At 42.5% G+C, this 24052-nt stretch overlaps 1 protein-coding gene across 2 annotated transcripts in view; it reads right to left on the minus strand.

Moving 5' to 3' along the window:
- LOC121298070 (engulfment and cell motility protein 2-like) overlaps positions 1 to 24052 on the minus strand; it is a 43880-nt gene that overhangs the window by 16856 nt on the left and 2972 nt on the right. For both annotated transcript variants that reach the window (XM_041224854.1, XM_041224853.1), the window contains exons 2-8: positions 22815 to 22870; positions 7231 to 7352; positions 6213 to 6253; positions 3024 to 3096; positions 2614 to 2664; positions 757 to 926; positions 223 to 322 (exon numbers count right to left, since the gene is read on the minus strand). In XM_041224854.1, the coding sequence (XP_041080788.1) occupies positions 223 to 322; positions 757 to 926; positions 2614 to 2664; positions 3024 to 3096; positions 6213 to 6253; positions 7231 to 7308 (513 nt within the window). In that variant the 5' untranslated portion in view covers positions 7309 to 7352; positions 22815 to 22870. The remainder of the gene's footprint in view (positions 1 to 222; positions 323 to 756; positions 927 to 2613; positions 2665 to 3023; positions 3097 to 6212; positions 6254 to 7230; positions 7353 to 22814; positions 22871 to 24052) is intronic.

The raw sequence follows: 24052 nt of genomic DNA on the forward strand, positions 1-24052 counted from the left end.
CTCTTTGTATTAGTTCTTGCACTAGTGAGATGTAACAGTGCTGGCCCTGTGAGCACAAAGTGAATAAATTGAATTAAGCTAAGCTAAACCCAATTGCTTTTCAACCGCTGAACCTGAGCAACAGATTTTTACAAAGTTAACCAGCGAGAATGGGATTGGTTAACCCTGCTCACATGATCCCCTGCACTCCCAGCAGAAGAGCCCCATGTGAACCCCACTCACCTGTTTGATGAAGGGCACAGACAGCAGCTCCCAGGACACAATCCCGTGGTCCATCAGCTCCAGGAAAGCAGTCAGAGTGAAGGCCAGCATCTCCCCGAAACTGCAACAAGCCAATCAAAACACGCCGCTGAGAATCGCAGCCATCCATCTGAGCCTACAATGAACAGCTTGGAGCTTTTGTAGAAGCTACGACGGGACAAAACCGTTTCTGGGGATTCAAATAAAATCCTCTTCTTCCTTCAGTTAAATAAGATTAATACAGGTGTCAAACTTCAGCTTATTACTTAGCCCTTTCCTGAACTAAATTATGTTTTTTTTTTTTTTTTTTCAATTGCAATACTTTTAGTAAGGACAGTAATTCATGACATCCATAATTAATACACACTGAATAGTGCTAAACTTATAAACAGCAAAGGAAATGTAATAAATACAGTGACAAACATTTGGTCTCTCTCTCTCTCTCTCTCTATTCTCCAATACACAACAAGACACGGCACGTGCAGATTCTCTGATAAAAAATGAATTGTCACTCACTTGGTGCCACTCTCCACCAGTCTTGCCAGCACAGTGATGCCCTCCATGTTGATGAATTCGGTGGCGAAGGTGATGTCAGCCGACAGCTTGGCCAGTTCCTTCAGAGCCTCCAAGCGGGCATCGATCCCATGGGACTGTATCCTCTCGAGGAGCTGGCGGGCAGCACGGCCCTGCAGGGGGGGGAGCGAGGGGTATGAATACATGCTTTGCCTGTCTCATTGATCCATGTTTACTGTAGATATCATGGTAGCCCTGCAGGACTATTACATAAGCAGTGGCAAGCAGCGCTCCTGGTACGAGTTATGCATGATATTTAAATTGAATGCGTAATAAATACATAGTATTGCTGCACAGCTTGAGTTCACATGTTGTCAATGGTCAATTGTGAATATACTACATTCGATTACTAGAGAATAGATCATAGAAATGTCCGGACAGCTAATTGTAGCATGCCTGGGAATTGTCAAAACTGACCAATAATGTGATAAAAAAAAAATTTAAAAAACGCATGGTTAAATCCATTCACTTCAAAGTACAGTAGTTCAAAGTAGCATTACAGTTAAGATGTAAAGCTGTAATTAACACATACTCCATAAATTTGCATTACAGTATGTCTAGTATTTATTGAAAGCAGTCATGACGTGGCAGTTTGCTCACCCAAAACACATTTTACTCACTTAGTGTCTGAATTGGCAGGTAAATTACTCAATGACCCAAAACCTTCTCTGGGATGCTGGTTACAGCACAGTGTCACAACAAACAGCGAGACACCATCACTGGACCTGCTTTCTGAAACATTTTCATTTGGGTTCTGCTTTTCTGTAGTGTTACCTTTTGAAATCAGGCCTTTGCAAAAACACTCAGAGGTCTGCCATAGTAAACACATAGCAAAGTGTATTAAAAGCATAGTGAAAGCCCTGCAAAGCCCAGTGAGGTATGGTAAAGCATATTAAAAAAGACGGCAAAATGCGGTAAAATATCATAAATGCACAGTATAACCAAGGGAAAGGCAGGGGTACACTTTCAGAAGGGTACTTCCTGGATCTTTTCCAACATATAAGAAAGTATAAAAAAATATACTGTACAGCACGGCAGCTTTAAAATAACAAACCCAAACAAAACATCATTTATTATTAAAACAGGGTCATATTTTTAGGCTGTGAGTCTACAGAGGGTAACATTAAACATGCAGCTTCCACTCTTGTGTCAGACAGATTAAAAGCCTTACATCTCAGCCTTAAAAAATATGCACTTCAGCTGGAGGGCAGGGGTTTGCTAAGCTGTATAAAGCACTTAGCAGATACACGCCAGGTCACTGACTTTAACTATATTTCAGTGGGGCACAGAAGACTATTGCACCAGCTTGCTAGTCGAACCAGTGATGCAAGAATGTTATTGTCATTTAAATTTACACCGTTGGCTGGAACTTTTAAAATTAGAGCCACTGCTACCACATATATAATGACCTATATCCACTGTTCCTACATCTTTGCCAGGCAGGCCTGTTGTTCCCAGTTCCCTATTTTCTTGTAGATATTTCTCCTGACTTTTTTTATGCAGGTAAAGCCTATTTAAACTGTCAGAACACACTCTGTTTCCTGTCCAGGTTCACTTCCTGTGCAGCATATGTTAGGATCCCCAGCATTAAATGTGGGTGTGGTTCAGATGGGACCCTAATGTCTGCTGCGCAGAAAGTGAACTTTGGTGTTTATGCTCAAACTTATAGCGTTGTAGCAGGAGAAATGGGAGTCAAGGTAAAGTCTGGAAAGCACCACCCAACAAGGAATTATGTGAAGAAGAGGTAAGAAAGAGTGTTTGTTGAACATTAGGTAATTATAAGCGTGAAAGTGGACTCACAGGAGATATTGCCAAGCGTAGGATGGTTCCATTCTTGATCTCGCTGCGACTCTGAAAAACAAATTCACAGCAGTGTCACGGAGCGGAGGAGACTTTCTGAAGAGCAGTTTCTGTCCCCTTGGGAGAGGCAAACTCAATTACTATGACACCACAAAATATTTACAGTTACTTAACTGGCCTTAAAGGACACACTGCACTAAAAGTGTAGCTCTGTAAGGCAAACTACCCCCAGTCTATTTTCCTCTCAACCCTAGGAGAGCACAAAGACCAATGCAGTGCTCGCTGTGGGTACCGAGCCAGGATCAGCAACTCGGCACAACCCGGATTCGGACCAGCCAGCCCCTGAACACATGAATCATCCTACTACTGTGGGAAAAAATTAAAAAAAAAAAAAAAAAAAAAAAACTTACCAGCTCTGTGATATACAATTGCGGGCCGTCAGCATAGCGCAGGGCAAACTGCTCCGAACCTGACAGGGACCAACTACAAAAAAACACAAATAGAATGCCATTGAAATTAACCCTGGTTTTACCAAACTGCACCCTTATAACAGTATGCAGCGTTCTTCTGCCCTGTGTTTCCAGTATGGTACAGTTCAGTACATATACATTGAAATATACAGGCGTTGTAATGCATTGTGGTGGTGATTGGGCATGACTAAGGAGGTCACAGAGGTCATGGAAATCATGATTAGGAGAATGGCGAATACAAATCTGTGAGTATGTGTAAATTGTCTGGTTGATGCACGCAGCACTTATGTGCAGCTATGTAGGTCAGCGAATACGAGAAGCAAGCATGTAAATCTGTGACAGCTAAAATGCAAAACAAATTGTGAGTGAGCTGGTTTCTGTAGACAGAAGGACAAATGCATCAGAGAACAGAAATTTACCAGCTTACAAAGGCTTTCTTTACAACATGCTGCTTGTTTCAGAATCGTGGAAAACTATTAAATCCTGGTTCATACAGCTCTTCTGGCAGATGAATGTGATACATCAGGCGAAGACATCTAAAAGCTGTGCAGCTTCACTATTTGCAGTATGGGACGCATTGTGTCACAGGCCTTTATACTGCGCAAAGTGATTGCAGCTTTTGCTCATACTTTCAATACAGACTCCATTTGAGTCACTGGATAAGTTTACATTTGAGATGACGCACGTAATTTATACCTCTATACAAAATCAAAAGCGACAGTACATCTGTGCTCTCAACAAACAGTGAACCCAAAAGGGAGAATTTCAAACATTATTCAGAGACATGCGGGTGTGTGACCGTGAGAGATATTTTAGCTATTTTAGAATGACAGATGAAAGGTTTGACCATCTGTTAAGGCTGTACACCGTTCCAAAAAAGCGGCACGTCACAAGCAGTGTTGCCAAATCTCACGAGAAAAAAAAGCAGCACTGCCTTTCAAAACAAGCCCGAAATAAGGAGGGGAGTGGGGGTGTTCACACAAATTCCATACTTCTTTCCAAGGACGTGCACAAGTATTGACACGCCAATCACCAAAACCACTCCTACTACCAGTTTTAACTGTGAGTCATGTCACCTATATTACAAAAAAACCTGCGACTCTCAAAAAATTAAAGCGATGTCCTCTCTAAAAAAACAAGCCCAATTCCGCCTACTATAAGCAGGTTTGGCAACTGTGGTAGTAAGACTGTAGATTACATAATTCCAAGACCCTCAACTCCGACTAGAAATGATATCAGATTCTGAAGTATGCACTGCAAGTTTTGTACTCAATAGTCACCAAGATTGAAAACACTTAGGGCTGTATTCTAATCACAGCGCAAATGCGAGTGCAAACCCAAACTGAGCTTGCCCTCGATTATGTGGCGCAAAAATGGAGGGGAGACTTAAAAAAAAACCACTGCGCTGAAATGGTATTCTGAAGACACGTCCTGCACCTTTATATACTTATCGCCACATGTCGGCATAAATGTGTCCTACTCAGCATTGATTGGCTGGGTGCTGTCACCACACCACTAAACACGCTTGTGCTGGGTTTTTATTTTGATCAGAATCACACTTTTGGAGAAGCCACGCAATACGGGGCAGACGAGTTTGACTTTAACCACTGTGTCTGCGACTGCACTCGTTTCATCAGAATCAAGCCATTAGTTTTTTATATTACCTGGAAAACAAAAAAACACAAACAGAAATAAGACTCCCATTGCTGAGCAGATTGATCCACTCCTGCTATTACTATGATTTTAATAAGACACCACTGAGCTTGTTACCTATACACTGGGGCTAATTAAAACCTGGAATGGGTTCAAACTGCCTTGCAGTCTGAGTCTTGTTTCCATCCTTGAAAAGTAGAATTCATACACACTTCAGTAAAGAAAGAGACACTCTTCTGTACAGTGAATGCATTGTTTTCTTCGTGTAATATCTTGTTGATTCAGTGATTCTATTATATAAATGAATACAAACACGGTCATTGTTGCCACCCATCCATTTCAAGTTGGAATATTAAAATGTGTCCCAGTGAGACTTCCCCTTTAAATGAAGGGATTTTCAGCACAACTTCGTTCCAAAAATAACAGCCGGCCAAAATTCCTATTCAATAACCACAGAATGGGAAATTCACTTTAAAAAGGACTCCTGCGAAGTACCCCCTGGCCACTGTGCAAAAGAGGCTAGCAGGAACAGAGTCTGGCAGGCAGGCAGTCAGAGGCTCTGCAATCACAGTGTTTATGTAACCAACACACACAGTGCCAGAGACAGCATCCATCTGGCAGCCATTAGCGTGCTTTCACTGGAAGACAATGGGGGGGCAGAGCTGCTTTTGACAGCCGCGCTGCTGCAACGGGGAGCCTTGAAAGGGAATGTAATCAGGGCTGATGAAAATCTCCATTGACGGTATGAAGTGTGTCTGTCTGCATGTCACGCTACGTTCTTTTTAATACTTTAGAGTGCGTAATTATTTTACCTCTGATATCTTCCCCTGTTTAAAATGTTCAATTGCGTATCCTCACCCCAATAATTCCCCAGGTCAGGATTTCGCAGGTCAGGAGAACTAAAGGTCAGTGGGCATCCTCTGATCCCACGACCAAGCCAACTGCCTCTTTACAACTCAGGATCTCAAGGGTGGATGTCAGCGAGCACTGCCTCTGGAGGACAAAGGCAAGCCCACTTAAGATCACCAGGCACCTGGCCAGTAGGGTGAGCTGTAGCACGATAAGGAGAAACTGTCCCTGCTGGTTTCGCCTCCCTAACCAACAGGAGTGCCAGTGGCAATGTGACACTTCCTCTGTAATGGCACAGCCAGGACCTGGCTGTATGACACACCCTGCACACCACACAGCCGTGCTTTTTCAATCCTGTCCTCAACACGCCCCTCCTGAGCCTCTCTCAAGCAGAGACTGTTCTGCTTCTTCCACCATGTTGATTATATGGAGGTCCAGTTTAGACCACCAAGCTAATTTACTACTCATTTAACCTTAGTGTTTTTTCAGAAGTTCATTTAGTTACGCAGTACCCGTATAACTTATGGGTAATCACAAAATGAAAAAGTTTCATTTGCCTTCTGTGCACAGAAATTCACAAGGCAACAGACCTTGTTTGCATTCCAGTTTGTTAATAAGGTTCCTTACCCATCGCAGACCTCCCTGATGATCGAGGAGAGGGGCTTTTTCTGTGAACAAAACAAACAAATACATCTACTTTAACACTGTGTCCCTGGCTGAAGATTACACCTGCCGTGGCGGCAGGGTATAACAGCAAAGACAGAGATGTGTGTGTGTGTGTGTGTGTGCTCCATGTGTCTGTACCTCTGTGCGTGTGTGTGTGTGTGTGTGTGCGCGTGCGCGCTATGTGCCTGTACTCAGTAGATGCATTTCTGTGAAGAAACACATGGTTTTAGTCTGTTTAACACTCTGAGGTACTGATGCAGGTTCACTTCACAGCTTTATATGGCTTGCATTCACAAAGAACAAGCAGACAAGCTGCTTTTCCAGCTGGCCCTGAATATTACTTTACTAATTATTTTTAACAATTTTCTCCTTTTTGATGAACTCCCAGGAACGTATGTATAAAATAAAAAAAAAAAAACTAAAATGAAGAGCCCATGTGAGTCTTACTCTTTGTATATGCCATTGGTTAGCACTGCTTTACACTTGCTGTCTGCTATTTTCTGCATTAACTTGCTAACATGCTGGATGCAGTCAGCCCCTCACACAAACAGTGTTAGGACGGTTCAGGGAAACCCCACTAAAACCCAAATAAAACAAACCCTTTATATCTGGCATCCTACATTTGTACTGTAGTTACTGAAGTAATTAAATACATAGAAATGTCAATAGAAATAGTCAGGGGCTGGAAAACTAGCAGTTATATTGGTTAACTAGCTTCACAGCCTGTATTAGAATGCGTTATTTTTTAATACTGTAGTTATTCATTGATGGATAACTGCAGCTCCTAATAGCAGTGCTGTTTATTTTACTAGAACCCTTTTTCTCATAGAATCTGAGAGGCGAGGGGGGACAGGAAGAGATCTGGGTGAGGAAACCAAGGACACCTGTTAAATGTACAGTGTTGTGGAAAATAAAGAAGTCTGAAAAGTGCCTGAAGAAACTCCCCATCAGGCATCCCATTAAAAATGCATTAACTGACCTGGTCGATCTCAGTGAGCTGAGCGTTGGCTCCTGGCCACTCGATAGCCACCTTCACAATGTCCGATGGGGGGGGCATCGCTGCACGGATATCGTCAGGTAGGGGAGTCACTCACAGCCTACCTGTAGGGGGCAGCAAAGACACACTATCAGACACATCCCAATGTCCTTGTTACAGATACAGAAAGAGAGAAGCTGCAATGTGGAGGGCAGTGGGTTTGAGGAGCTCGCTGCTTAGAGAAAGCACTGGGCTGCAGTGTGAAATGTACAGGGTGTTTGAGTAGCTCAGTGGTTAGAGAAGAAAAGAGCTGGGCTGCAGGGTGGAATGTGTGTTTGAGTAGCTCAGTGGTTAGAGAAAGAAAGCACTGGGTTGCAGTGTGGAAAGTGTGATTGAGTAGCTCAGTGGTTAGAGAAGGAAAGCGCTGGGCTGCAGGATGGAATGTGTGTTTGAGTAGCTCAGTGGTTAGAGAAGGAAAGCGCTGGGTTGGAGGGTGGAATGTGTGTTTGAGTAGCTCAGTGGTTAAAGAAGGAAAGCGCTGGGCTGGAGGGTGGAATGTGTGTTTGAGTAGCTCAGTGGTTAGAGAAGGAAAGCGCTGGGCTGCAGGGTGGAATGTGTGTTTGAGTAGCTCAGTGGTTAGAGAAGGAAAGCGCTGGGTTGCAGGGTGGAATGTGTGTTTGAGTAGCTCAGTTACAGAAGGAAAGCGCTGGGCTGCAGGGTGGAATGTGTGTTTGAGTAGCTCAGTGGTTAAAGAAGGAAAGCGCTGGGCTGCAGGGTGGAATGTGTGTTTGAGTAGCTCAGTGGTTAGAGAAGGAAAGCGCTGGGCTGCAGGTGGAATGTGTGTTTGAGTAGCTCAGTGGTTAGAGAAGGAAAGCGCTGGGCTGGAGGGTGGAATGTGTGTTTGAGTAGCTCAGTGGTTAGAGAAGGAAAGCGCTGGGCTGGAGGGTGGAATGTGTGTTTGAGTAGCTCAGTGGTTAGAGAAGGAAAGCGCTGGGTTGGAGGGTGGAATGTGTGTTTGAGTAGCTCAGTGGTTAGAGAAGGAAAGCGCTGGGCTGCAGGATGGAATGTGCAGTCCTATTTTAGGAGCTTGTTATTTTAAAGTGCCAGGGTTTAAGAGCACAGCTGACAGCCTATGGGGTCTATGGGGCCACAGCAGATTGCTCTGCACTGTTTGAGACACTCTGGTCTGAGACAGTAATGCAGAGCAGATGCCCTCACTGTGACACAGCTGAGCCGAATACATACAGCAACAGACAGGCTGTTCTCACCCAGCATGCCTCTTAACAAGCAGTAACTGAGCCAGATCAAGCACATGCACTTTTTCTGGCTATTTATGCCTTTGTTTCTAAGCCCAAGAAGGCTTCAGCAGAAACGTTACTTTTTTTCAAAACGTTTATTGCAGTTTTAGATTCCTATTTTTTTTTTTTTTTATGTTATGCTACAAAATGAGAAACAAACCATGTGACATTTTGTTTCTCTTCTCAAACAACAAGAATATATTGGAAACGATGCCCAGAGGACACAATGTAAGCAGCACATCAAAGTGAATGTCTTAACATGACCAGAGGTAAATCTCTGTGGCAGGGAAACCATTTATTTTCACAGGACAACACTGGTAATGGAACTTGAGTGAAAGAATCATAGAACACAGCAGTGTAACAACAGTAAGCACGTGATCTGTATCACTGACAGAGCACAAGGTTACAACAATGTGGCAGTGAAACAGTTCACAGAATACAGCTATGTGCAAAAAAAGTCAAGCCTACAATTTTGCATTTAACAAGTTAATGTGTGCTGTTAGATTTCTACGATTTCCATATGAAAATACTCATAATAGTCCCTAATAACTAACACTGAGGAGGAAGCTGAAGCTGAAATTTTTCTTAAAACTAATTAATTAAAAGTAACTGTTGGAAAACCTTCAAGCAAGCTGAGGAGAAACAGATACTGACACAATACTCAAACCCACTGGACTGGAGCCTCTTCAGGTTGTCTTTTGCATTACTGAGACACTGGCACACAGCTCTTCCAGCAGTGTGTGCATTGTTTAGACAGGACGTCTTGGGAGTGCAAGACCACAGGGTGTGCTACACAGGTGAATGCCTGCTGTCAAATGACGCAGCTGTTTCAGAAAGCTTCATTCCCGGAAAAGAAGTACACGGTGCTAAAAGTGTACAGCCTGGACCTGAGGATGACTCCAATGAAGTGTCTTGAGAAAATACACTCTCAATTAGAAGTAGCCGCCACACACGAACATATAAGTGATTAAATCTGAATAAAAAACAGCTGAAGAGCTGTAACGTATTTAATCTGTTCCAATAGATTTAAGCGTTTTGAATGCTTTGGCATTCACATTCTGAGTGCAAGATCAGTGTAGTGATGAGTCTTGTAAGGTAAGTAGTTTAGATTGGTATTGTAATGTTCCCTGGCTATTGCATGGAGGTTGCAATCATTCCAAGTGGTTAGAAGCTCTGTTGCGCCAATATTACGTTTCCATTTCTCTCTAAATCTGTCTTTACCTGGCTCTGAACTTGCTTGACAGGACTGAACAAAATTCCTCATACCTGCGAGCCACTGTACACCACATGGTGACCAGCCCAAGAGCTGAACAAACCAATTATCAGAATCCAGGTGAGGGTCATTAGGGTTGATCGGGCTGATGTGCCATTGAAAATGAAACAAGAGAAGAAACAGCTGCTTGGGTTTGTGTGGATCGCGGTTCTCCACAGAGTCAAAGAAAAGCAGTGAGCAGTGATCATAAACCAAAGCATATATCTTAAGACTGAAAGACAGGTGGATGCAGTTTGTTAATGCTACTACAGAACACTGAAAATAAAACGTTATGCTTGTGGAAAACATGGAACACTGCACGTATTATTTGGGGTAGCACTGAAGGATGTGTAAAATGCGTTCATGTATTTTTGAAGATGACATCATTAGGGGGTCTAAGGTTGTTAGTTTCCCTTTCATTTCCAAAACGTTCGTAATCACGTCCATTAAGCATGATATCTAGGTCCTTACTGGACAATTGTGCTGATAAGATGGGCCATACCGTATGATCGACATCCCGTCTTTGCACATCCAGCATTGCTTGTCTCCGCTCACTCAGTGTGGTGGTGTTTAATGCAGCTGATCAACAGCAAACAGAAAGTGAGCACCTGAAATGGGAACGCCTCTGAAACATGCTTGACAGTTAACAGCTGTATAAAAACAACGTATGTAGTAACTAGAGTATGTGCATGTGAGAGAGGGCTCCACCTCCAGCTCCACCTCCTTCGCTGGGTTTTGTAGAAGGGGAACAGCATCCTCACATCTGCAATTGAACAATTTCTGGAATTTATCCAAAATACATTCAAAGGGTTTTGTTCTCACAATTAGCCTATCCCTGAAGGACTGGGTTTTGCTTCAGCCCCTGTCAGCAGTTCAAAAAAAATCTCAATCTCTCTCTCTCTTAATCTCTCTCTCAACGAGGATAAGGAAAAAACAAAATAATTTTCTTTTTAAATGACTGCACAGGGTTTTATAGGTTGTTTTCTTCTCCGTGTCTATTTTTTATTAAATCCTTCAATATGGAGAAGTTTCAAGTAGTGACTCTTAACATGAACTGTGGCAGGAGTATTAATAAGAGAGCTCAGCTGTTTGATTTTCTGAGTTTAAAAAGAGCGAGTGTTTCTGCAAGAGACCCACACTGACGATATGAATGAGAGCGAGTGGCGGAGCGAGTGGAAAGGGGGTGGGGCTTTCAGCCATTTTATTAATGTGTATGCACCATATGAATATAGAGAAAAAAAATATGTCCTTCCATAAACTAAATCAGGTGTTATCTCAGTGTAATGGTAATCAGATGGTTCTAATGGGGGGTGATTTTAACTGTACTGAGAATTTTATGTTAGATAGGAATCATGAGGAGCCACACCCACAGTCTTCTAAAAAATTGTCAGATATTTTAAAGTTTAAATTATCTGGTTGATGTTTGGAGGGTTTTTAACCCCATACTCCAGCAATATACATGGATTAAAATTAATGCAAATCAGATTTCAAAAGCAAGACTGGATAGGATATACTGCTCTAAACAGCACCTTAAATTAGGTAATAAAAAGTGATATTTTTCCCTACCATGTTTTCAGACTACCATTGTGTGTTGTCTACTGTCTGTTTGCCTGTTGCCGTCCGCTTACCATCTTTCTGGCATTTTAAAACCAGTTTATTGGAAGATGTGGTTTTTAAGAGTTTATTTAAAGCTTGCTGGATCTCTTGGAGACATCAGAAAGGGAGTTTTGATAGTTTGAGACAGTCATGGGATTATGGCAAAATACAAATTAAACTTGTCAGCAGTACACTGCCAATTCAACCAGACTATTAAATAAGACAACTGGAGAGCTTGAGAGAGAGAAGTATTGAGCAAAATATCAGTATGGATAGCAATGAAAACGTCTTGCAGTGTCTAAAGGACAAGAAGGTTCTAAGCTGCTTGCTGGAGGAGAGCGTGCAGGGCGCTCTCATACGATCAAGTTTCCTTCAACTCAGAGATATGGACGCCCCTACAAAGTTATTTTTGAACCTACAGCACAGTGAGGCTACAAATAAGCAGCTGCAGTCTGTACGTCTGGCCAATGGGAAGGAAGTGTACAGCCAAGAGGGAATTAATAGTGAACCTGTATCTTTTTATAGTCAACTCTTCACAGCGGAGCTCTGTGATGAAGAGAAGACCGCCCAACTGCTCAGAGATCTGCCCAAGTTGCCTCCGGAGGAAGGATGCCCCATGGAGGCTCCTTTGACAATAAAATAATTAACAGAGGCTGTGACTCAATTGTCAACAGGGAAGGCTCTCAGAATTGATGGGCTGCAAGGAGAGTTTTATAAGGAAATGTGGCCAGGGATTTGTTTCAAGTGTCTAAAGAAAGTCTTTGAGAGAAGAAATTGCCCCTGAGTTGTCGTAGAGCTGTGGTAACTCTGTTACCCAAAAAAGGGGATCTAAGAGATCTAAAGAACTGGTGCCCTGTCGCTCTTCTCTGTTCCGATTACAACATTTTGTCAAAAGTTTACCAAACAGGTTGAAGGCATACATTGGAATGATTATACAGGGTGACCAGTCATATTGCATTCCAGAAAGGATCATTTTTGATCCGGGATGCTTTACCAGTAAGCAACTTTTTCAATGTAGATCTAGGGGTCATTTCCCTGGATCAACAAAAAGCTTTTTACAGGGTGGATCATACATATCTTTTTAAAAGGATGGAATATTTTGGTTTTAGACCAAAGTTTATCTCTTTTATAAGACTTTTATATAAGAATGTCTTTAGTATTTTAAAAATCAACAACAGTCTGAGCCGTCCTTTCCCTGTACAGAGGGCATTCGGCAAGGCTGTCCACTGTCTGGGATGTTGTACACCTTGTCTATTGAGCCCCTGCTCTGTCGGCTTAGGAGCAGGTTGGCTGTCCTGAAAGTCCCTCTAGTGGCGAGTGCTCCTCCAATCAGACTGTCTGCTTACGCTGATGACGTCACCGTCTTCATTACTTCTCAAGCCGACGTCCTGGTGCTGGAGGACAGCCTGAGTGTTTTCCAGACAGCCTCCTCTGCTACGGTAAACTGGGGAATAATGTAGTACTTTCCTGTCTGGGGAATGGAGTGGGACTGCCCCCCCCCCCCACCTTGCTTCCACAATCACTGTGATGGGAGAGGACAGGATTCAAAGCGTTGGGAGTGCAATTGGGGGATAGCAGTATAGAGGGCTTAACTTGGAAGGTCTGCTTGTTAAATTGAAGAAGAAATGACAACGCTGGAGATGGCTGCTCCCTCAGCTTTCTTATAGGAGGACGGTGCTGATAATAAACAACCTGGTGGCCTCCATGTTGTGGCATAAACTGGTGTTGTCTGAGATACAAAAAGAACTTTTGAATTTCTTTTGGAATGGACACCAATGGCTCCGCCCTGCTGTGTTATATTTACCACCAGGAGAAGGGGGGCAGGGACTGGTTGATGTTCATAGTCGTGTTGCTGCGTTTGGGCTGCAGGCAGCACAGCGGCAGCTGTTCTTTCAGCAGTTGAATTGGAGACACACTGTCTTTTCTTTTCATCACAGTGTGGGAAGGCTGGGGTGAGATTGGCAGCTGTTCCTAGTAAATGTATCCAGAGTAGACATCTCTGGAATCCCAGAGTTCTAAAAGAACGTACCAAAGGCCTGGCAGATGGTTCGAGTGGAGAGGCAGGAGGAACACTTGACTGAAAGCTTGATATTGGAGGAGCCGCTGCTCTTTAACCTGTTTCCCTGTGGAAGGTTTCCAGTCAGGAGTGCTTTGCTCTGTCTTCATGTCTGGGGGAGTCACTAAACTAAAACATCTGCTGCAGGTGACCACTGGGCAGCGGAGGGAGGTGGAGAGCCTTGCCAGGCAACTGGGGGTCCACTCCCTCCAACTCCTCAACAGGATACTAAATTAACTCAAGGACTCTTTCTCTCCTCGGGTGAGAGAAGTTCTGGGTCAGGCTTTGGCTGCAAAGCATGTGGTTGAAGAGGTGGCCTGCCCTGGGTTTCTAATTTCCACAGCTGTACCTGAGGACTTACAGGGGAGCTGGTGTAACACACTGCAGAACTGTCCTGCTCATTCCGTTGGGAAAAAGCAACTATACCAGATCTGTGTGAAAGTACGCCACGTGGGTGTTTTGCGGGCTCTGCCTGAGAACAGGTGGCTAGCCCACATGGACTGTGAAGGGAAAATATTTCCAGCTTGGAGGACTCTGTATCAGTTGCCTCTGGCCAAGCGCTCAGGGGATCTGCAGTGGCGTGTTCTGCATGGCATCATAGCCACAGAGTGTTATATCCACCATGTGGATCCCTTAGTCAGTGCAGCATGTGCAAGAGACTGCTTTCCACCTCTTTACAGACTGTAATCGGCTTGATCCTTTGTTTAGTTATATTTCACAATTATTTAACTCTTGTAATGTAGTTTTTACAAAGGAAATGTTTATTTTAAATTATCCCTATTGTCAGGAAAAAAGGTTTAAATGCTGTTCAATTAATTATATACTTGGGCAAGGAAATCTTGCAATTTGGAGAACAAGAAAAAATAAATTATAAAATGAAGCCTCAAGTGATGATGTCAGTTTAATGTTTAGATTCTTGTTGAAAGTTAGAATCAAAATCAACTTTGCACATTTTCCCTCAGTTCATGACCTGTTTAGTTTTGAGCAGCGCTGGTGTGTGGGTGAGGGGCTGTGTGCGCTGGGGAAGGAGGGGGAACTGCAGTATTTATATAATCTATGTTTTATAATACTATAAAAAATGTTTTTTTTGTTATTTGTTTTTTTCAATTAAAGTTTTTTTAAAAAGTCAAAAAAAAAGTCAGCCCATCAGCAGTTCAAAAATCTCTCTCTCTCTCTCTCTCTCTCTCTAACTCTCTCTCAATTATTCAAGCTGTACTAATTATCATACTGAATCAATAAAATGACCTCAATTTTAGAGGAACCACATCCTGAATACATTTCACTGGGTCTCTTACAAGAGTCAAGAGTTGAAGACCCCCGGAGACAGTGTGAATTGAACACAAAACAGGACACCTGGGAGTCCATTTACTGTATTCCCTCACAGTCTTACTTGCACTTTACTTGATCAGATAACAGTCGTCAGTCCAGTTGAGTTACCCTCACAAGTAGCAATAAGGACACAAGCTTCCTCTATGAGACTAAATGAACCGCTAGTATCTACAGTCAGTGCTGGTGGTTATGTTGTGGTTCTGCTATAAACAGTGCATTCAGCACAATTTCTGCGGCTAAGCTTGAACAATGCCAGTTTTATACAATGAATAAAACAAGGAATGCTAGCCAAGTTTTTAAACTCCATTTGTAAAAGCATATTAGCTGGAATGTGCATTCAAAGAAAGTCACTCCTGAGTCCTAGGGGCTCTACGTTTATCCTGACTGACTAAACCATCCCTTGCACAATAAAAGGGACCATCTAGAGGACAGCAGGGTACTGCTAGCAAAGCAAAAGGAAACATTATCCAAAGAGGCAGACCACTAGGTGGCGCTGGTTTTTTGCCTCTATGAAGATTTTTTGGCTACACTACTGATGTCTGTGTAAGGCTGCCAGAACCGAAGAGCAGCTCTGAACTCGCAGTTAAGGCTGTATTTTTAATTCAGTAATTAGAATTGTGTAAATATACAATTTTTGATCACTTAAAAATAAATGCTATTTTTTTTCTGCTTTAATACATATCAAGTTTAATCGTGAAATATCTTGATATACTTATTTTTAGACTGTGAAATAAGAAATTTGTTACCATGCAGACAGTCAAAGAACCTTAACACAAATTTAAGGTGTTAAGGTCGGTCGGCCAGGTGTCCAGCGACCCTTGCAGTCTGGCCGGGCACCTGTGGGCTTGCTTGTTAGCTGCCCGGGAGCTGCGTTGTCCTCCTACGTTGTAGCTCCTGGGCGTCTGCACTGTGAATCCGCAGTGTGTAAAGAAGTGGTCGGCTGATGGCACACGCTTCGGAGGACAGCATGTGTTTGTCTTCGCCGCTCCCGAGTCAGCACAGGGGTGGTAGCGGTGAGCCGAGCATAAATAAATAATTGGCCATTTCAAATTGGGAGAAAATAAAAAATAATTGGCAACGACTAAATTAAAAAAAAAAAAAAGATTAAGGGGCCCTGTTTATATAGCACCCCTTAGAAACACATACTGTAAATGTGCTTTTCAAGCTTTTGGCAGCAATAGAGTATGGACAAAGGGTTAGCATCAGCCTATAGAACTAACTCATTTTGCTTCACAAAGTCGATTGAAACCTGCTGAATAATGTTATGTTGACATATTGAATTATACACTGCTTTGCAGTTTTCCTTATACTTGAAAATTGTAAAAAATGCGACATTTTGAAATCTAACATAGAAATAATGTTATTACTATTATGGCTTCCAGTAGACTTTTGCAATATCATTTTGTAGTTACTTTGATTACAAAAAAAAAAATCTAAATTATCCTGATATATATATATATATATATATATATATATATATATATATATATATATATATATATATATATATATATATATATTAATGATCCTAAAATTCTAGCTAATTCAAAATGTTGGACATAGCTGTACACCCATGCAAATTTGAGTTAAGTGCGATAATTGGGTTTTCCTAAAAAGGTTTAGTTTTGTTCATTCAAAGTCCTGTTTCTACATGTTCACTTTGGGAAGCAAACAGTCTGGTCCCACTCATTTAGGGTATGTGTCTAAGTGGGGTGCAATCAATTTGAGAGGGTTTTTCTCAAGTACTATTTGCTGCGTCGGGTCTATCAAAAGTGCAAGAGAAAGTACACTCTCACCTCGATTATAGGAAGCCCGCGAACATTTAAAACAAGTCATGGAACCTAAATAAAAAAGGCAAAACCTGATGTTGACGCATTTAACCTGTTTATGGAGATTAAGTTGTGGTTTAAACTTTGAGAAGTCTGTGGCCTTGACATTCTGAGTGGGTGATCTACACTACAGCAATATTAGAAGTGTAGTTGCTGCCAACAGGTTTCAATGGGGACGTGACTTCAAACGGGAAATACATTGGTTAAATAAACAAATAAGGAATGAGTGGTCCTGAACTTGGAGCTGAGCCACACACACACAGAGTGAAAGTCAACTTGATCAAACTCTTAACAAATGAAGCTTTAAATATCCTATTTAAAACATGCATCAAATTAAATCATTTTACTTCACAACAATAAGACCTTAAGAAAGTAGCACTGGTATTTACAACAGCAACACAAAACTAGTGACGGCGTCTGTCAGGTTAGCACCGGTCCACCTTTACCACAGACATGCTGAGCTCTGTTCTCTACTCAAACCCCAGGCTCTGCCTCTCTCCTGCCACGCTGCCTGCTGCCCATGCAGACTGGCCTGTGAAAGGTGATAATCGGCTGAGTATTCACTCACTGCAGTGTAGCCAAGCTGCTTCTTCCAAACGCTATCCGTCTGAACAGCACAGCCGTGCTTTATCAGTACTGAGGCCTTCGTTCACAGCCATGCTTTATCAGTACTGAGGCCTTCGTTCACAGCCATGCTTTATCAGTACTGAGGCCTTCGTTCACAGCCATGCTTTATCAGTACTGAGGCCTTCGTTCACAGCCATGCTTTTATCAGTACTGAGGCCTTCGTTCACAGCCATGCTTTATCAGTACTGAGGCCTTCGTTCACAGCCATGCTTTATCAGTACTGAGGCCTTCGTTCACAGCCATGCTTTATCAGTACTGAGGCCTTCGTTCACAGCTATGCTTTATCAGTACTGAGGCCTTCGTTCTCATGCCTCCAGTGCACACGCAGACACAATGCTATTCATGGCTTATAAAACAAATTCAAAATCAAAAATAAAAGCTGTTTGCTGTATTTGTAACCAGCCCATTTATCACCAATGAGAAGCTGTAGGTGAGATCAACCTTGATAAATAGACCTTCATCAATGACTGGTGATTAAGGCTGTATTTTTTCAGTTATCATGGATTCCACAATTTCTGTAAAATGTACCCATTGCCGTGTAATATGCAGTTCCCTGTGACATTTCCCAGTTCTGAAAGAGTTGTGTAACATAAACTGACGCACTACCTTTTACAATGCATTCAGTAACCTGGCAGACGGTATATTTTGAATCGGGTAAATGACTGAACACTGCATAGAGCTGCACCATTTCTTTATAACGTCTTCAATAAAAAAGAAACCAGTTGCATCAAAAATGGGAAATATTCCTGCAAAAGACCTCTCTCTCCAGCACAAGAAGGAGACAGTTCGTTTACAGGCATCTATGGTTTGTACTTGGTTTGATAATTCACTGACAGGGAAAATAGACTGTCTTTAAAAGGTGGACATAAAAAAAAACTAAATATTCCACAATTTACCATTTCCTGTTCACAAGCAAGCATTTCAATATTTAGGAACACTTGTTGTATAATAACTCTAGTTATCCTTTTTGAAAGTGACAAAGCTTTCATTTTCTGCTTTAATAAATATTATGTTTATTCGTACCTATTTATGGACTGTGAAATAAATCATTTTTTACTGTTATAAAAAATACATCCCTACTGATGATCAACCATTTGTGTCTATCTAGCTGTTCGGTATTATTTCGACTTACTGCGCTGGAAAGCAATGAGGAGAAACATCCTTTCAGTTTTCCTCCCTAACCATCAGAAGGACTAGAGCCAATGCTCTCTGTGGGATCTCCAATGAAGCTTTGCACAGGAAGGATGCAAACCTACACCCCCTAACTGTGTGACTCACCCTGCATATCATGCAGCTGTGCCTTTACCAGCTGAGCAACTACGCGATCCAATAGTCCACTTCTTAAAATCACCTCAATGCTATTGTGCATGAACTACTGGGTACAACTAAAATGGACTAAATGGGTGTGGCAGGCTGGCGAGTGGAAAGAGGCCCAGAGACAGGCTGCAGTTCAAAAAATCCTAATTTTATTATAAAAAAAAAAAAAAAAAAAAAACACAAAGATAAAGTGCATAAGGGCAAAACAAAGATCTTTAGACACAAATAAAGCAAAAACAAAACTTACAAAAAAAATAACGTTTCCAGGCTGGGCAATGCCTTCACTGGATTCAAAAACTTTCAAACTAACAAACAAACCACAACAAACCAACCTGCTTCCTCAACTCCCTCCTCCTAAATGAGAAGCAGAGGCCTCCTTTTATGTCAGGTGGCTGGGTGCCGATTGATCATTAATTAACCTAATCAACCCCAGCCACCTGAACATAATAAACCCAGGCAGGTAGGGGAAATTAACCCCATCCCTGCCAATTTAAAAAGGGTAGAGCGTTGCTCTGCCACACACCTCCCCCCATGTACAACGTACACCGGCCGCAATCAGACAACTCCCCCCTTCCCCCCCACCCCCCTCGAGTCCAGTTATGTCCCTGGGGTGGGCTGTTATGGTAGGTGGTGGGCGGGCTCTCTGGCTCTGGGCACGACGGCGGCTCCTCCTCCCTCTCTGGCTCTGGGGACGACGGCGGCTCACCCCTCTTTATTGGAGTGACCGGGGCATCTCCCATGTCTACCGCCAGGTAATTAACCACCATGAGGGCAACCTCTGGGAAGGACGCCGGGTGGTGTTGTTCCTCCCACTGTTCCCACCTCTTCCCATCTCGACGCCACAGCGTGTTGATAACTATGGGGAGATCGTGGATGAGGTCTGCCTCAGGGTGCATCAACCAGTCCCAGATCTCCTGGGACGGTGGTGAAGGTAGTGGTGCTGGAGGTAGTGGGGTGGCCCCTGATGCCCGGGGTGAACACGGCACCTCAGTTGTGGCCGTCCTCCTCACACCGGCCACACCAGTTTGCCGGTGGCATGTCTGGGCAGGACCGCCAACGATGGTCCTCCTTCCCGCACCAGGAACACCAGGGAAAGAGGCTGGCCGGGTCCTCCAGCGGTGGCTGCAGCAGCTTACATTTCTTCAGCTGCTGCTTTTCCTGCCTTTGCCGCTGTATGCTCTTCTTTCCCACAATCCAAAAAAAAAAAATAATTCTCCCAAAAATTAAAAAAAAAAAAAAAAAAAAAAAAAATACTGCTCTGAGCCTCTAGGTGGCGCTATCCCACTCTGACACCAAATGTGGTAGGCTGGCGAGTGGAAAGAGGCCCAGAGACAGGCTGCAGTTCAAAAAATCCTAATTTTATTATAAAAAAAAAAAAAAACACTAAAATAAAGTGCATAAGGGCAAAACAAAGATCTTTAGACACAAATAAATAAAGCAAAAACAAAACTTACAAAAAATAAGGTTTCCAGGATGGGCAATGCCTTCACTGGATTCAAAACTTTCAAACTAACAAACAACCACAAACACCAACCTGCTTCCTCAACTCCCTCCTCCTAAATGAGAAGCAGAGGCCTCCTTTTATGTCAGGTGGCTGGGCGCTGATTGATCGTTAATTAACCTAATCAACTAATCAACCCCAGCCACCTGAATACAATAAACCCAGGCAGGTAGGGGAAATTAACCCCATCCCTGCCAATTTAAAAAAGGCAGAGCTTTGCTCTGCCACAATGGGTTTGATTTATTCTTGCACATTTTTGAGCTGCAGCTTGTGCCCGAACCTCTGTGCAGTCTGCTGTGCTGAATCTATCTTGCTGGCACTTCTCTCTGTGCAGTCAGACTGTGCTGATTCTATCTTGCTGGCACCTCTCTGTGCAGTCAGGCTGTGCTGATTCTATCTTGCTGGCACCTCTCTGTGCAGTCAGGCTGTGCCGAATCTATCTTACTGGCACGTCTGTGAAGTCAGGCTGTGCTGAATCTATCTTACTGGCACGTCTGTGAAGTCAGGCTGTGCTGAATCTATCTTGCTGGCACATCTCTCTGTGCAGTCAGGCTGTGCTGAATCTATCTTGCTGGCACACCTCTCTGTGCAGTCATGCTGTGCTGAACCTATCTTGCTGGCATCTCTCTCCAAGCCTTCTATTTGATATGACAGCTGGAGACTCATTTCCAGAGGTCAAACAATTATTGCTGACCCTGAGGCAATCTGCTGTAACACTTCTTATAGGAACAGCACTGCAATGTAAAGCTGCATGTTCTAGAAATGCTCCGGTCCTAACGCTCTCCTAACTGAAGGGCAGGTTTTTTAAGATTATGCTACAATATTTAGTTGTTCCACCAAACTTTGCAGCAGAGTTTCACATTCATTTTCAGAGAAAGTTATTTTGCCCTACTCAAACATTTGTTTGTATTTTCTGCAAGTGAAGCACTGAACACCATTAAGCTCTGTGGTGTTCTTGTTTTTTTGAAAAGAGGAATATATTAGAATTTAATAGACCATCCTTGTCAATGAGGCAGCAGTGCCTGCTCTACCTCTCCGCCCCGATAGCACTAAATATAAATAACTGAATAGATTAACATCCCTTAAGACCCCGTGTGGAGTCTGACACGTCGTGTCAAGGCTGTGATCAGAGTAGACTTTCATTTAACCAGTACTTAAACTTGACTGATAACTGAGTACAGTTTACAGGTTAATAATGCTGCACATACCAGTTTAAAAAAAATAAACCATAGGGCTGCATTCTTAGCTGCCCATACAACAGTAATATGAAATAACAGTTCTACATGTGGTTAGTTTTAGCATATAGATTTATCTTGCAAATGCTGTGTTACCACAAGCTTACATGGAAAACTGCATTCAGGTTTAGTAGCCTACATTTTGGTTTTGCTGAGAATGAACTTAATTAGAAAACGATTCGGTGCCATCAGCCAATCAGCTTCCAGCTCTAGCAGGTTTCTATCAGTCAGTAAATGTCCACTGGAACATCACGGCATCAAAAACTCAAAATCAAGCCGCTCAAGTGCCAGCTCTTTAATTTTGATTTGCTGCAATGAAAGGTCAGATCACATCTATTGGACACAAATGCTAAACAAAGAGACAAATGGTCCAAATTAATTTTATTATCCACCAAAACAGCCAATCAATACTTTGCACCGACGAAAGAAGCCAGTCCAGTACCTGCAACTGCCGAGTCAGCCAATCACAGCCTGTCAGCTCAATTGGAGCTCAGACAGCATCTTTCAACAACAAACTGAGACACAGACCGTGCAGTCACATTGCTTCATTCAGATATCTGGCACTGCTCAGATAAACTACAAACAGCTCTGACAAGTAAAAAGTTTTTTTTTTTTTTTTTGTCTTTACGAACATTTTTGGGACTATTTTTTTAAAGCTTTACTCAGCGTAAGGGTACCCAACGAATCATTACAAACGCAAGGAAAATCCAGAATTTAAATGTTTTTTTTTAAAGAAACTAATGAGAAAAATTGTTTTCTAATAGCGATAGTGCCCTCTCGCCTTCGTCCGGGTCACATAACTCCACTCTCGGTCAACTACCGCATGGCAGAGCCTTACTTGACAGGTACTATCACTTAAATATATATCCTTTCTTCACGATAAGCTTACACAACACAGTTGATGCTACAAACAGTTCCTGCAAAAAGCTGTTCTTTGAAAACATAATCAGATTCGTGAAACATTTTAGCTCAAAAAGTCAACCAATAAAATGTATTGCATGTTACAACAAAACAATGAATTCTGTCTCCAATTCTTATTTTGTTTCTGGTTTTCACTACATCCTGAAACTTGTCTTTAGATAGTTTGAGTTCAGCACAGTTCATGTCAACACATCATTACAAGATAGTCTGTTCCCCACCAGGGTTTTTTGTGTCATCGGTGAGAGACTAAAGGGAACAGAGCGAGAGGAATCAGATTATTAGTCCTCTACACTTGTGCAAGCTTCTCTGCTGCATTGTGATCGGCTGGCCCAGTTATTTGCAGCTGCAATGAGTCTGGTGTGTTTCTTTCATAACAGGGAATCTCGCACAGTTGTGAAGAAGAGAAAAATAAACAAATGAGACTCACTACCTCTCTCTCTTGCCTTAACTTACTTGTAACAGGCTTTAGAAGAGAAAATATGATTAGTCACACAATACTGCCTGTTACTGTATACTGCCGCCAGCAATCCGGAAACAATACTGGTTATGTACATTTTATATTCCAGTAACCTTACTTAGTTTTCCGATTTGTTTTCTATGTGGAAATTCAGAAGACAGAATCTTACCTCTGAGCGTCAGGTAGTGGGCCAAAGTCCCACTCTCCACTCAAACCATACTGCGCCTGTGAGAGAGAATACAGAAACACGTTAGAGAGGGGAACTTACATTCAGCACCCGTCTTCCTGGGGTCCTAGTATCTGAAACATAGGATGTGACTTGCCCAATATTGAAGGAAAGGCCAATGTAACGATATTAAAACAAAACACGTTTTATTTCCAAGGAAGTGAAGCTCAATTATTGTTGGGGGCAGCTTGCTAGCTTTAAGCTGTAATTCCTCGCTGAGTATTCCTCACAAACCCACAGTAACCAGTCTGAAGAGCACCTTCGTGCAGGTCTGATGTCACAGTTATCTTAACTCACGTATTCTTCTTGTAGTTTAGATTGGGGTTAGATTTCATTTTCTGTTTCAGTCACCACTCTGCTAACTGAGAAACACACCAGTAAGCAAATCCCACAGATAAACTGTGCTTTCTTTCACTTCCACAGGGGGGCGTGTTGAAGGAGGCACGCTCAGTGGTGTGACAGCAGTACTTAGAAGACATGTCTGAGAGCTCTAGAGAGGCCATAGGGACTGAAACAACAACAACATGAGAATGTAACAGATATTTCGTGCCAAGCTCTTAAATAGTGTCTGAAAATCACAAAAGATTTGTGTGAATGCAGTTATGCAAATGAGAGACAACACCCTTTTAAAGCGCTACACCATTACGAGGAGAAATTGGTATTGGGACAGAGCCGTTTCCATGGTTACGAGTGGTGCCAACATTGTCTTAGCAACACAGCTGTCAACTAGACTTCAAAACAGCTGAAAATGTAAAACACTCGATACTACCACAATGACATCTGCAGTGTTTACAGAAAACACATCACTCTCTTTGGCTGTATTTACTGTTGTCCAAATCGCAGCGATTGTTTTCAACATATTCCCGCTAGGTTTCATGTTTTTGTATTAAGAATTTGGCCCATCTTGCTTATTTGGTTGTTAGTAGCTTATTGATCCCAGAATCTCATCAAGCAGCTTCTTGTGTCAGCTTCAACAACATTACTGGGGAGTTGGTTTCAGACTGCCACAATTCTCTGTGCCTCCTATTTTCTGTTCTGAATGCCCCTTTATTTAATCTCCATTTGTGACCCCTGGTCCTTGTTTCTTTTTTCAGGTTGAAAAAGTCCCATGGGTCGACATTGTCAACACCTTTTAGAATTCTGACTGTTTGAATCAGACCGCTGCATAGTCTTTGTTCAAG

The sequence above is a fragment of the Polyodon spathula genome, chromosome 23, assembly GCF_017654505.1.
Source record: "Polyodon spathula isolate WHYD16114869_AA chromosome 23, ASM1765450v1, whole genome shotgun sequence".
In the NCBI taxonomy this organism is placed as follows: Eukaryota; Metazoa; Chordata; class Actinopteri; order Acipenseriformes; family Polyodontidae; genus Polyodon; species Polyodon spathula.